This window comes from Bubalus bubalis, chromosome 18 (assembly GCF_019923935.1).
Source record: "Bubalus bubalis isolate 160015118507 breed Murrah chromosome 18, NDDB_SH_1, whole genome shotgun sequence".
In the NCBI taxonomy this organism is placed as follows: Eukaryota; Metazoa; Chordata; class Mammalia; order Artiodactyla; family Bovidae; genus Bubalus; species Bubalus bubalis.
The window spans coordinates 49,840,044-49,853,293 of record NC_059174.1 but is presented as its reverse complement, the minus strand read 5'-3'; the positions used below and the strand labels follow the sequence as shown (position 1 = coordinate 49,853,293).

General features: G+C 53.1%; 1 protein-coding gene across 4 annotated transcripts in view; it reads left to right on the top strand.

Annotated features, from left to right (window-relative positions):
• Positions 1-397: 397 nt before the first annotated feature.
• TGFB1 (transforming growth factor beta 1) overlaps positions 398-13,250 on the top strand; it is a 24,019-nt gene continuing 11,166 nt past the window's right edge. Inside the window, exons 1-5 of one of the 4 annotated variants that reach the window (XM_025269146.2) lie at positions 398-1,647; positions 4,871-5,031; positions 6,189-6,306; positions 8,396-8,473; positions 8,634-8,784. In XM_025269146.2, coding sequence (XP_025124931.2) covers positions 1,293-1,647; positions 4,871-5,031; positions 6,189-6,306; positions 8,396-8,473; positions 8,634-8,784 — 863 coding nt within the window. In that variant the 5' untranslated portion in view covers positions 398-1,292. The remainder of the gene's footprint in view (positions 1,648-4,870; positions 5,032-6,188; positions 6,307-8,395; positions 8,474-8,633; positions 8,785-13,250) is intronic. The other 3 variants (XM_025269147.2, XM_006052062.3, XM_006052063.3) reach the window with 3 other exon arrangements.

The following is a 13,250-nucleotide window of genomic DNA, read 5'->3' as shown; positions in this document are numbered from 1 at the left end:
GCTTCTGGCTGACCCTCTTCCCCTCTGCCCCGGTTTCCCACTCTCCACTCGAGGCGGTTCACCTCGGAGCCCCTGTATTCTGCGTCCCCATTCTTTTAGCCTTGCGCACTACGTAGGTCTTTATGCTCTCGCTGACCCCCGGCCCAGTCCTCAAAGCCACACGCATCACTGCCGCCCGCTTCGGTGGCGCTCGACCGCCAGGAGGCAGCACCCTGTTGGTGGGGCGGAGCCGGGTGTCCGCCCCCTCCCCCCGGGCTAAAGGGACCCCCCTTGGAGCCCGCCCACGCAAGATGCGGACCATGGCCCGGCCCCCCCGTGCCCTCCCCCTGAGGGCCGCCCCCGCCCCGCGCGCTTCCTGGGTGGGGCCGGGGCGGCTTCAAAAACCCCCGCCGCCCCTGCCGGTCCCAGCTGCCGCCGCCCTTCGCGCCCCAGGCCGTCCCACCTCCCTCCTCCCACCGCGGATCCGCCAGACAGCGAGGCCCCCGGCCGGGGGCAGGGGGGGACGCCCCTCCGGGGCACCCCCCGGGCTCGCAGCCGCCCGCGGGGCCGAAGAGCAGCCCGAGGCCCCAGAGTCTGAGACGAGCCGCCGCCGCCGCCCCCGCCGCCGCCGCCGCCGCCGCCACTGCGGGGAGGAGGGGAGGAGGAGCGGGAGGAGGGACGAGCTGGTTGGGAGAAGAGGAAAAAAAGTTTTGAGACTTTTCCGCTGCCTCTGGGAGCCGAAGGCGCGGGGACCGCAACGCGCAGCGCTGCTCCGCGAGGCAGGACCTGAGGACCCCAGACAGCAGCAGCCCCCGCCACCGCCTCGGAGGCTTGCTCCCTCCCTGCCGCCTATACGGCATTCCCCAGGCACCCCCATTCCGGACCAGCCATCAGGAACCGCAAACCCGACTCCCGCGAAGACTTGACCCCAGACTTCGGGCGCACCCCCCTGCACGGCCCCCCAACTCCCCAGCCTCTCTCCTGAGCCCCCGCGCATCCGAGGACCCTTCTCCGGGATCCGGGATCTCTCTCAGACTTGCCTCAGCTTTCCTATTCAAGATCACCCATCTCTAGTACCAGAGCTCACCCATCTCGGTTTTTTTCCGTGGGATACCGAGAACCCACCCATCAGAGCCTCCCCTCCAGCTCTGCTCCGTTCTCCCTGAAGGCCTCAACTCTCCCCGCAAACAGACCCTCCTACCTTTTCCTCGGGAGACCCCCACCCACCCCAGCCCCTGTAGGGGCGGGGCCTCCCTCTTCCCACCCCAGCCCAGCTCGCGCTCTCGGCTGTGCCGGGGGGCGCCGCCTCCCCCATGCCGCCCTCGGGGCTGCGGCTGCTGCCGCTGCTGCTGCCGCTGCTGTGGCTACTAATGCTGACGCCTGGCCGGCCGGTCGCCGGACTGTCCACCTGCAAGACCATCGACATGGAGCTAGTGAAGCGGAAGCGCATCGAGGCCATCCGCGGCCAGATTTTGTCCAAGCTTCGGCTCGCCAGCCCCCCGAGCCAGGGGGATGTGCCACCCGGCCCGCTGCCCGAGGCCATACTGGCCCTTTACAACAGTACCCGCGACCGGGTGGCCGGGGAAAGTGCCGAAACGGAGCCTGAGCCAGAGGCGGACTACTACGCCAAGGAGGTCACCCGCGTGCTAATGGTGGAATACGGCAACAGTGAGCTCGCTGGGGCAGGGGACCCTGGAGGGGAGCCCCCAGGGGGCGCCGGAGTGCAGGGGTCACGGGGAGGAAACGCTGGTAGAGGAAACTGGCTGGAGGAAGAGAACCCCCGGGGGCGCCGGGAACGTGTGTGTGGGGGGGAGAGGTCCCAAAGAGATAGCGCTGAGCTCCCTAACCCCAAGGTATCTGGTCTTGAATAAGAGATAGTGAGCGAAGTGGACCGCTTTTAGAGGGCGACGGGATCATGCGAGATCGTGTGGGGAGTCCCTTAGAGTGAGAGAAGCGAAGCTATTCGAAAAAGACTTCACCTTGCAGGGTGCTCGAGAATGCAGGGGGTCGTGGGAGCGGGGCTGCAGAGAGGGATCTCGCTTTGGGAGAAACTAGCACCCCGGCATTTGGAAAAGGAGAGGTAGTGGGGAAAGCTGACTCAGAGTTCAGAGGCCGTGAGGCAGGAAGATTCAAGGACAGAAAAACAGAAGCGAATCCCAGAGGGGTGCCAGGAAAGTAGAGAGAGTGGACCCGCATGCACAGGACGCGAAGAACACGCGAGATTGAGGGAGGGCTTAGAAAGAGAGGCGGGGAGAGGGTGATAAATGTGAGGTCGGAAGGGGACGCGAGGTTGTAGGGTGCGGGAAACTAGCGGGAGAGAAGCGGATACCCTAGGATGTGCCCGGGGGTGGGGGCGGAGGGTGCCCAGGATGCGCCAGGAGGTGCTTTTAATATTTCCCAGACGGACTGTAAGAGGAGGAAACCCAGAGAAAGAAGCGCGCGCTCCCAGGAAACCTACAATACTGGGTCGTGGGAAGGGGTTTACAGAACGGGAGGATAAGCGTGGGAAAGGTGGGCCTGGAATGGGGTAGAGGAGCGACGGATGGTGTCATGCTGGGAGCAGCAGGGCCCGCCACCCTCCCGCCGCTGGCTGGAAGGAAGAGGGCTGGCTGAGTGAGGAGTCGTAGTAGGGAGAGAGAGCTGGGTGGATGCGACTCTGCGAGACCCGGGGAAAAGACTGAGCTTGTAGGGGTTGGAGAAGCCCCACGTGGGTGCCACGCGCGGGTGTGTGGGAGGAGCCTGCGCTTCCGGAAGGAACAGGAGGACCCCGCAGAGCTCTGCGGAGAGCCTAGACCCCAAGCTCCTAGTTCCTCTCTGCGAGGCTGGGGAAACCCCAGCGTCCGGCTGTCTAGCCCTCCCTTCCCTTTCCTTCTTGTGCCTCGGGGTTGGGGGCGGGGGGTTACGGGGCGGGGATCGCGCGCGGAGCCTGGGGCGAGACGAGGCAGGTCCGGTCCCCGCCCTCGCGACCGCGGCGACTCCCGCCCTCTTCACCCCTAGCTCAGGGCGGGGCTACCCTGGGCCCGCCCTGTCGGCGCCCGCGCGGGTACCCAGGCGTCCGGCTGGGCCCCGAGGCTCGGGGGCGAACCCCGCCCCCCGCTCTTAGTTTCCCTCGTGGGCAGTAGACGTGTGCGTCTCTGGCCCACTTGGGCGCCCAGTTGCGGCTTCAGTCAGATGACATCCCTACAGCCTACCCACCCACATCTCCGTCTCACCTTTTCCGTCGACGCTTCACCTTCGTTGGAAAGGTTTTTCCAATGCTGACACTTTCAGTTGCTCTTCAGCCCTCTTCTGTCTCCATCTCGCTCCCAAACCCTCCGTCTGTCTTCCCGTTTGTCTTCTGCCTTTCTGTCTCTCCCGCATCCGTGTTACTCTGACCCTCTCTGGGTCTCCTAGTTTCTCTCTCCATCTCTTCCCTTTTTCTCTCTTTTTCTCCTCAATATCCTACTTCCATCTCTCACTCTGACCTTTCTTGCTCCCTCTATCGCTCTTCCTCCCTGTCTCCTGGGCCTGGGCTCTGCCCTTCCGTTTGGGTCGGCTGAGTAACTCTTGGGCCAAGATAGGGCTTATTCGTGAGGGAAAGGGGCCAGCCCGGCTAGAGACGGGAGGAGCAGGGGAAGGAGGCGCTCAAGAGGGTCTTCCTCTGTCTTTTCTCAACATGTCTCCACCATTTCCATGCCCCCACTGCAGAGGCCTAACGAAACTGCTCCAGTTGATCATGGCCTGCCCGCCTCGTTCCCAGTCCCCAATTTTTCCTGAACTGGGAGTCTTCTTAATTTTGTTTCCCTTCCCCCACCCCTGCAGCCATCCTTATCTAGAATGAACTTTACTTTCTCTAACCAGTTAAGGGAGGAAATACTACTACTAATAACAAAAATAATGTCATATTAGCAGGGAGGGAGCATAGCCTAGGGATTAAGAGCATAGGCTCTGACCAGACTGGCCAAGTTTGAATCCCCACCCCACACTGTAGTTTCCTGGCTGTGTTGCTTAGGGGCAAATTGTTTCCTCTCTTTGCCCATCTATAAAATGGGTATACTAATAGAATCTTTCTCATGGGGTTGTTGAACACACATTAGAGTAACCACTGTATGTAGACTCTGTGCGACATACTTTATCTGCATCATCTCATCTATTTCACACTGTCATCCTGTCATCAGTCCTTGGCTTATAGGTGAGAAACTGGCACAGAGAGACGAATTCATCTGCCCAAAGTTCCACTGCGCTTCAGTTAGGAGAGCCTGGGTTGGGAGGCAGAGAACTTGATGTCAAGTAGATTTAACAGCTCCAAGAGGGAATGTGACTTGCCCAAGGTCACAGAAGGCAGCAAAGGCATAGTCTTATCCAAGCGCCCTTTATCTCTCTGCTTCAACATAACTTGCATTTGAGGCTCCAGGTGCTGGGGAGGCCTGAGCAAGCAGAGCAGCCCCACCCCCAAGCCAGCTTTGTACTGAGGGGCCACTTCCTACCTGATGAGAGGGAAGGATGGATAGGACCCTGTTTAAAGAGCTAGAGGAATTTCCCTGGTGGTCCAGTGGCTAAGACTCCAAGTTCCCAATGCAGGGGACCCAGGTTCGATCCCTGGTCAGGGGTCTAGATCTCACACGCTGCAATGAAGTGTTCGCATGCTGCAACTAAAGACCCCACATTGCATGAAGCCCGAAGATCCCACACAACAACTAAGACCCTGCACAGCCAAATAAATAAATATTTAAAATAATAATAAAGAGGTGGAAACAAACTCAGAGAGGAGAAGCTAGTTACCCAAGGTCACACAGCTAAAATGTGTCAGGGTCGGAGTCCAACCCAGAGCTCTTCGATTTGGGGTACACTAGCTCCCCTGCCCCCTTGCCAAACACTGACAGCCCCCCCACCCTCGACTCTTTCTGCCTAGAAATCTATGACAAAATGAAGTCTAGCTCGCACAGCATATATATGTTCTTCAACACGTCTGAGCTCCGGGAAGCGGTGCCCGAACCTGTGTTGCTCTCTCGGGCAGAGCTGCGCCTGCTGAGGCTCAAGTTAAAAGTGGAGCAGCACGTGGAGCTGTACCAGGTGGGGGCAAGGGTCCTGGAAGGTGGCCTGGGCTGGGGTGGTCCCAGGACGGCCGCAAGGCTGGTGGCTGCAGGGTCCACACGGACCAACCCTGAAGGATGAGGGAGCACAGAGTGTGGAGTCTCCTAGAGCCCTAGAATGTTAAATGCTTAGCAGCTGGAATCTTTGGAGCTGGACTCTGAAAACTCAGGACAAGGAAAGTTGGAATCTTTGAAAAGTTGGAGACTTTCAAAATGCCCTGTGCCCACCAAGTAGCCACTAGCCACATATGGCCATTTAAGTGGATTAAAATTAAATAGAAGAAAGAATTCAGTTTCTCAGTCTCACTGGCCATAGTTCAAGTGGCTCGTAGTCACATGGAGTGAGTGGCTGCTATTTTGGACATCACCGATAAAGCCCATTTGCATCGTCACAGAAAGTTCTCTTGGATAGCTCTGTTCTAGAAGAGTCTCCAGGAAGAGTCCAGAAAATCTGGATTTTCTTGAAGGTTATGTGACCTAGAAGCCCTGTCAAATGGTGTGTTAGATTCAGTGGTAGATGTTAGACTCTTACGACGAGGAAGCTTTGATACTAACTGCTCGGAATCTAGAGAACTCGGCTTTATGCTGCCAGTTCCCAGGGCGTCATTCCTCGTGGATGTCAGGCGTCTGCAGCGTCTAGGTTTCTGGCACATCGGACTCCTGGGTTTGTTGAACTTGAATCTCATAAAACTTCTCGGGTTCATAGAATGTGTAATTCTTGGGGTGCCACCAAGTGCTGGAGTTATGGAATGACTTCGAACATAACTTCTAGAAAGCAATAGACTAAGAATTCAGAGCTGTATCGTCAATGACCTCTATGATGTCAGTAGGAGAATTTTACCCTCATGAGCTGTCCAAGCTGAAAGGAACTGGGCATTTCACCAGTGAGGAAACTGAGGCCAAAAAAGAGAAAGGAATTTTCCACAGCCATGCCGGGATCAAGGCTGGAGGCTGAAATGCCTAGTCGTGGAGTTGGGTGGTTTCTGTGAAGCCCCTCAGTGTGGATGTCTGGGAGGGGGACTGATGGACTGTGTGGAGACCCATTTTGGGGAGCAGATGGAGTGAGGGGTGCAGGGTACATGGGTGTTTGTGGCAGCCTCTACCCACTATCTCACTCCCCAATCCTTCATCCCCCAGAAATATAGCAACAATTCCTGGCGCTACCTCAGCAACCGGCTGCTCGCCCCCAGCGACTCACCGGAGTGGCTGTCCTTTGACGTCACTGGAGTTGTGCGGCAGTGGCTGACCCGCAGAGGTGAGGACCACTTGTCTGCCCCACCTCTGTTTTGTAACCCATTTTTTGTCCTGGGACCACCCTGCCTAGCACCCCCCGCCCTGTGTTGGTGCCAAAGAGCCCAGACCTGGCCCTCCTCCCAGACACTCACACCTGAGTGATTAATGGTTAATCCATTCTTGAGCACCTGCGTTGTGCTGGGTGATGCTGGAGACACAGAAGTGACGAAAACAGCTTCATCCTGACCTTCGGGAAGCTCCTGCTCCACTGCTGGGGTTGGGGGACTTGGGGAAAGACCTGAAAACCGGGTAGTAATGTCCCAGTGTGGGCAGGGTTGGGATGGGGAGCCCAGGGGAGGTGCCTGATGGAGCCTGGGAGGTCAGGGAGGGCTTCCTGGAGGAGGGGATATTGGAGCTGTGTCGGAGGGATACATGGGGCCAGCCCGGGAAAGGAGGGAGGGGCAAGAGTGTTCAAAGCAGTGGGATAGGCTGTGCAGAGGCCTCGAGTCCAGGGAAAGCCTGACACACCTGTTCTGTCTGGAAGAGGACCATCTGTCCTGTCATGTCGAAGGCCCCAGTGCTCACATCTCCCTTCCTAGTCTCCCTCTCATTCATTCCTTCATTGGGGTAAATGCTAGTAGGTTCCTGCTCTCTGGCTGGCCCTGTGCTGGTAGGGTGGGGGAACACAGTGGTAACCATGACAACCTCTAGGCCTGCCCTCATGGGACCTGCACTCACTTCTAGATACCCAGGAAATTGTTTCCCAAAGCCCTAGCAGGCCATGATGGCCAGGGTGAGCAGGGCCGGGATGGGGGAGCGCATAAGTGCTATAGGAGCCCAGAGTGGGCACCCTAACCCCTCTGAGGGGATCCAGGAGAGCTTTCTGGGTGAGAATGATTGTGTTGAGACTCATGGAAGAGGTGATGGTTTGACCATAGGAAAGGATGGGAGTTAGGGGGCAGGTGCATACTGGGACGAGTGTCCTGAGCTGACTGCTGAGTCCAGAGCACCCGATACAGGGTCCCACACAATAGTGGGTGCTTAGGGAAGCATTCATTCAGCCATTCATTCAAAAAACCTTTCTTCTGGGATGTATGTATACATTCAGCTGATTCACTTTGCTGTACAGCAGAAACTAACACAGCATTGTATAGCAACTACACTCCGATAAAAGTTAATCTAAAAAATAAGAACAACTGATAAATACTGCTATGATTATTAGATATACATATTCTTTCAAAAGGGCTTCCCTGGTGACTCAGATGGTAAAGAATCCGCCTGCAATGCAGGAGACTAGGTTCAATCCCTGGGTTGTGAAGATGCCCTGGAAAAGAGAACGGCTACCTACTCTAGTATTCTTGCCTGGAGAATCCCATGGACAGAGGAGCCTGGTGGGCTACAGTCCATAGGGTCCCAGAGTTGGACACAACTGAGTGACTAACACACTATTCTTTAAAAAATTTTAATAAAACCCGTTACTTTTGTATATTAAAAAAAAAAAAGAAGGAAAACCTTTCTTCTGCACCTGCCTTGGGACAGGAGCCTAGGTCCTTGCATCCCATCCCAGCCCTGCCTGTGGGCCTTGGCTTCCTCATCTGTAAAATGGGAAACTTTGGTGAGGATTAAAGGAAATACCACACAAAGAGTGTTTAGTACAGGGTCTGGCACCCAGCGCACTCAGAAGATGTTTGTTTTTAAGATGGAGGGCCAGGCCCAGCAAGGAACAAGAAAACAAGGTTCCCTGCCCCTGTTGTATCCTGCTCGCCACTGAAAACAATGAGGGAAATAAATAGCCAAAGACAAATGTTAGAGCTACAGAGGTCAGTGCTTTGGAGAAAAAAACGGGTGTTGTCACAGTCGGGGGAGGGGCTGTGTCCCCGAGGGCCTCCTGGAGGAGGTGGCCTCCGCGCTGAGACCTGGAGGAGGAGAAGGAGGCTGCAAGGCCAAGAACTGGAGTGAGAGGGTGCAGTGAGGGGGCAGGCAGGGGAAGGGGCAGGAAAGAGATCCCCCCATACCCCAAGGGTTTGCGACTTCCTTCCTCTCCTGCCCACCCCCGCAGGGATGGGTGAGCTGCCCCCCTCATGCTGGCTTCCCTCTCCCCACTCCCACAGAGGAAATAGAGGGCTTTCGCCTCAGTGCCCACTGTTCCTGTGACAGTAAAGATAACACTCTTCAAGTGGACATTAACGGTGAGGCCCCCTCCCTGCCCCCCACCCCCGCCGACACCCGGCAGTGATGTGTCTGTCTGTGTGTGTGTGTGTCCTCCCCCGCCCATCCCCGTCATTCATCCATCTGAGTGTGTGTGTGTATTCCCAATCCTCCCCACCCCCCTGACTCCCAAAACCAAAGCAGGGTTCAGTTCCGGCCGCCGGGGTGACCTCGCCACCATTCACGGCATGAACCGGCCCTTCCTGCTCCTCATGGCCACCCCTCTGGAGAGGGCCCAGCACCTGCACAGCTCCCGCCACCGCCGAGCCCTGGACACCAACTACTGCTTCAGGTGAACCTTGCAGCCTTCTGGGCTGGGGGCGTCCTCGCCATCCGCTGAGCGGCCACCACAGGCTGGGCACGTGGCTGGTGCTCTGCTTGGGCTAGCGTCTCCTTCAGCCTGGAGGGTTCAGGGCATGAGGTCCGAGCCTGGGATGCTGGAGTGTGTGCGAACTGGGAGTCCTTGGATGTTGAGATCAGGCGGGTCTCTTGCTGGTTGGTTGGCATCGGAGATTTATTAGAATGTGGAACACTGAACATGTGGGACTTCAGTATTGAAAGGTCTCCGTGTTAGATTTCTGTACTGTGGGCAGATTGGGGTTTGAAAACGTTGGGATTCTAGGATGTTAGAATTTGGTATTAATTATTGAAATCTGAGAATGTTGGATTCAAGGACTGTTGGGTTCTTAGAAGTTGGGAATTCAGAACTGGAAGATTGCCCATGATGGGTACCATTGACAGACTGGAATCTCCCATTTTGGCAGGTTGGAGTGCTTGAATATTAGGTCCAGAATTGGTGGAATCCTGTGTTTAACTTTTAGCCTCCATAAATGTTGGAGTCGGTGAAAGCCAGAATACTGGCACCTTAGAATATTGGGACTCAGTCTTATTTATTTATTTATTGATCACACTGAATCCTCACTGCTGCTTGTGCTTTCTTTAGTTGAGGAGGCGTCTCTTGTTGAGGAGCATGGGCTCCAGGTGCTCTGTCTCCAGTAGTTGCGGCTTGAGCATATGGGATCTTCCCTGACCTGGGATCAAACCCATGTCCCCTGCATTGGCAGGTGGATTCTTAACCACTGGACCACCAGGGAAGTCCCAGTGCTAGAGTCTTGTTAGAATCTTGGAAGCCTGTGATCTTAGAAAGTGGCAGCTTGAACCTCTTGGGAGATGGGCTCAGAACTGTGGAATGTTGGAATGCAGTTTTGAAATATTGGAATTCAAGAATACCAAGATCAAAAAAAAAAAACAAAACAGAATGCCAAGATCCTCGAGAGTGGGGATGTGGGAATTCTAGAAAGTTGGAAAGCTGTTGCTATGTTAGAATCTTGAGATGCCAGTGTATTGCAGTCTAAGAAAACTGAGAAGTTGTAGTCTTGGAATTTTGAAATTCAGAGTTAGAATATGGCAAATTTAGAATGATAATCCGACGTTGGCCCGCCTCTGCTAAGTACTTTGATGGTGCCTTTGGGCTTTGTTGCATGCACTTCTCCTGTTGGAAAGTCAGCTCTGTTTCCAAGATCCTTCATCACCAGATCCTACCCTCTGCCCAACAAACCCATGAACGAATGGATAGATTAAAGTCTGAGTGCCATCCTGCTATAACATTAAGAGAAAGGCAGCCAGCCATGTGAGTGACACAGTGTCACTTAGGAAGTCTTGCCAAAAAATCAAACCTGAAGCCCATCAATAATGGTAGGTCCAACTCCCAATTTTCCAGAAATATAAGGACAGAGAAACATGTTAAACAGCCACCATGGGCATGCAGTCCGCAACATCTAGACTGTGGGAAACCTGACCCAGTTTCTTCAACAAATATGATACAAAGGGATGAAATAGAGAGATGGGTTTGTATAGATTTTTAAAAGAATCTCAAAAGATGTATCAACCAATAGCCATGTATTGACTTTACTTGAGTCTTTATGTATGCAGACTGTTTTTAAAATTTTATTTACTTATTTGCTTTTTGGCCTTGCTTCACGGTTTCCAGGATCTTAACCTGACCAGGGATCAAACCCATGTCTCCTGCATTGGAAGCATGGAGTCCTAACCACTGGACCACCAGGGAATTCCCCAAACTTTTTTTTTTAAGATATTGGGACTTCCCTGGTAGTCCAGTGTTTAAGACTCTGTGCTTCCAATGCAGGGGATGTGGGTTTGATCCCTTGTCAGGAAACTTAAGATCCCACATGCTACATGGTATGGCTAAAAAATAGATAAATAAAATAATTAAAAAGATACTTATGAGACAGTTGGGGAAGTATGAACTCTGACTAGATATTTGATGGTATCAAGGAATTACTGTTAATTTTTTGTGTGATGCTCTAAAGTAGTCTAGATTTCCTTGGAGATAGAAATATTTATGGATGAAATAATACGATGGATGACGTGGGTTTCAAAATCATTTGTCGAAGGAGAGAAAGTGGATGCGGGTAGAAATACAGTGAAACTAACCATGACTTGATGTTTGCTGGAGCTGGATGGTAGAGACACAGCAGTTAAATGTAAGATTCTCTGCTTTTGTGTATGTCCTATGCCTGTGCTGTGCTCAGTCGTGTCTGACTCTTTGCGACCCCATGGACTGTAGCCCGCCAGACTCTTCTGTTCATGGAATTTTCCAGGCAAGACTACTGGAGTGGGTTGGTGTATGTCCGAGACTTTCTGCAATAAAAAGTTATTCTTAGCTTAACCACTATCTCCACTGGGAAGCCTCCGTGACCCTTTCCCCAACATCCAGGGTTGGAGAGTAGCTCAGGGTCACCTGGAAGGCTTGTTAAATGTGGCCTGCTGTCTCCCAGCCATCCCCATCCCCCAGTTTCTGATTCAGTGCATCTGGGGTGGGGCCTGAGAACTTGCATCTCCCACAAGTTCCCAGGCGATGCTGCTGCCACTGCTCCAGGAACCCCACGTGGAGAGCAGTTGAGTTGAGTAACGGAATCACACACTTCAAATCAGAGGATCTCAGCACCCCAGCAGAGCTGGACCAGAAATGATAGATTTTACTGGACAGTGGTTCTTCCCCTTTTGTGAATCTAACACCTTTTTGAGAAGCTGAAAGCCAGGAACCTTTTCCCCCCAGAATATGTCTATACATACACACATATCTGGGCTTCCCTGGTAGCTTATCGATAAGGAATCCGCCTGCAATGCAGGAGCTACAGGAAACAAAGGTTTGATCTTTGAGTCGGGAAGATCCTTCAGAGAAGGAAATGGCAACCCATTCTAGTATTCTTGCCTGGAGAATCCCATGGACAGAGGAGCCTGGCAGACTGCAGTCCAGGGGGTCACAGAAGAGTCAGACGTGACTTAGCAACTAAACCACAACAACACACATCTGTGTGTATGGTTTAAAGAGCTCAGACCCCTCCCTGAGCCTGTCCATGGACTTCCTGATGTCTCCTCGGCCCTTAACAATATCTTATTTGATCTAACGTTCCCTGCATCTTTGTACAGATGAAGGAACTGAGGCCTAACCAGACTGAGGAGGGACCAGACTGAGCTCACAGGAATCTCAGTTTCCTGACTTCCTTCTTGAGGTCCTGTGGCTCTTGGAAAGGCCTTGTCTTGCCCTGGGAGAGCCTGTGGCATTGCCTCCTCCCGTTCTGCTTGAGCTGACATGGTTGGGCTGGGCAAATGAAGTCAGAGACCTCTGGCCCTGAGCTCTACCACCTACAGCCTACATTTAAACAGACAACATCCCCCTTTCTCTAAGGCTCAGGTTATTCCTCCTTCAAATGGGAATAATAGTATAAGATCTGCCTTGGAACTTCCCTGGTGGTCCAATGGCTAAGACTCCACACACCCAATGCAGGGGGCCTGGGTTCAATCTCTGGTCAGGGAACTAAGATCTTCATATGGCAACCAAAGAATTCACCTGTTGCTGCAAAGACCTGGCACAGCCAAATACATATTAAAAAAAAAAAAAAAAAGACCTGCCTCGTAGGAAACTCTGTATTGATTTTTAAATAGGAAAATACATGTACATGGACCAAACCTAGAAAGGATATTCAAAGACTCGCCAGTTCTGACCCCTCAGTCCCCCTCCAAACAGACTTTTATTATATTCGTGCAGGCTTTTCTCTAGTTGCAGTGTGTGGGTTTCTCACTGCAGCGGCTTCTCTTGTTGCAGAGCACGGGCTCTAGAGTGCAGGGACTACCGTAGTTGCAGCACATGGGCTCAGTAGTTGTAGCTCCTGGGCTCTAGAGCACAGGCTCAATAGTTGTGGTACAAGGGTTTAGTCACTCCACAGCATATGCGGTCTTCTCGGACAAGGGCTCAAACCCGTCTCCTTCATTGCAAGGCAGATTCTTTACCACTGAGCCACCAGGGAAGCCTGAGGACTGACTTTTGCATCTGAGCCTGGGACAGAGATCATGAGTACATGGCAGTCGTCTTACCCACCACCACTCTCCGATGTGCTTCTGAAAAATGTAACATATTGACCAATTAATTTATACAGCCAACACTTGTATACACTTGTATACAGCCAACACGCGGCAGGTGCTGGGGACTGTTATGGGCAGTGGGGACACCTTTAGGGACAAAATAGACAAAAAGTCCTGTCCTCAGAGGAAGACAGGAAATGAACAGATGAACAAATCAATCTCTAATAAAAGAGCAGGTGGCAGTAAGTTCTAAGAAGGAATATAAATCCAAGGAAGAGGAAAGAAAGAAATCGTTTTGATGATTTGTTTTTCCTAGTCTGATTTAAACTTTTTATTATGGAAACATTTAAATGTATAACCAAGATGGTAAAA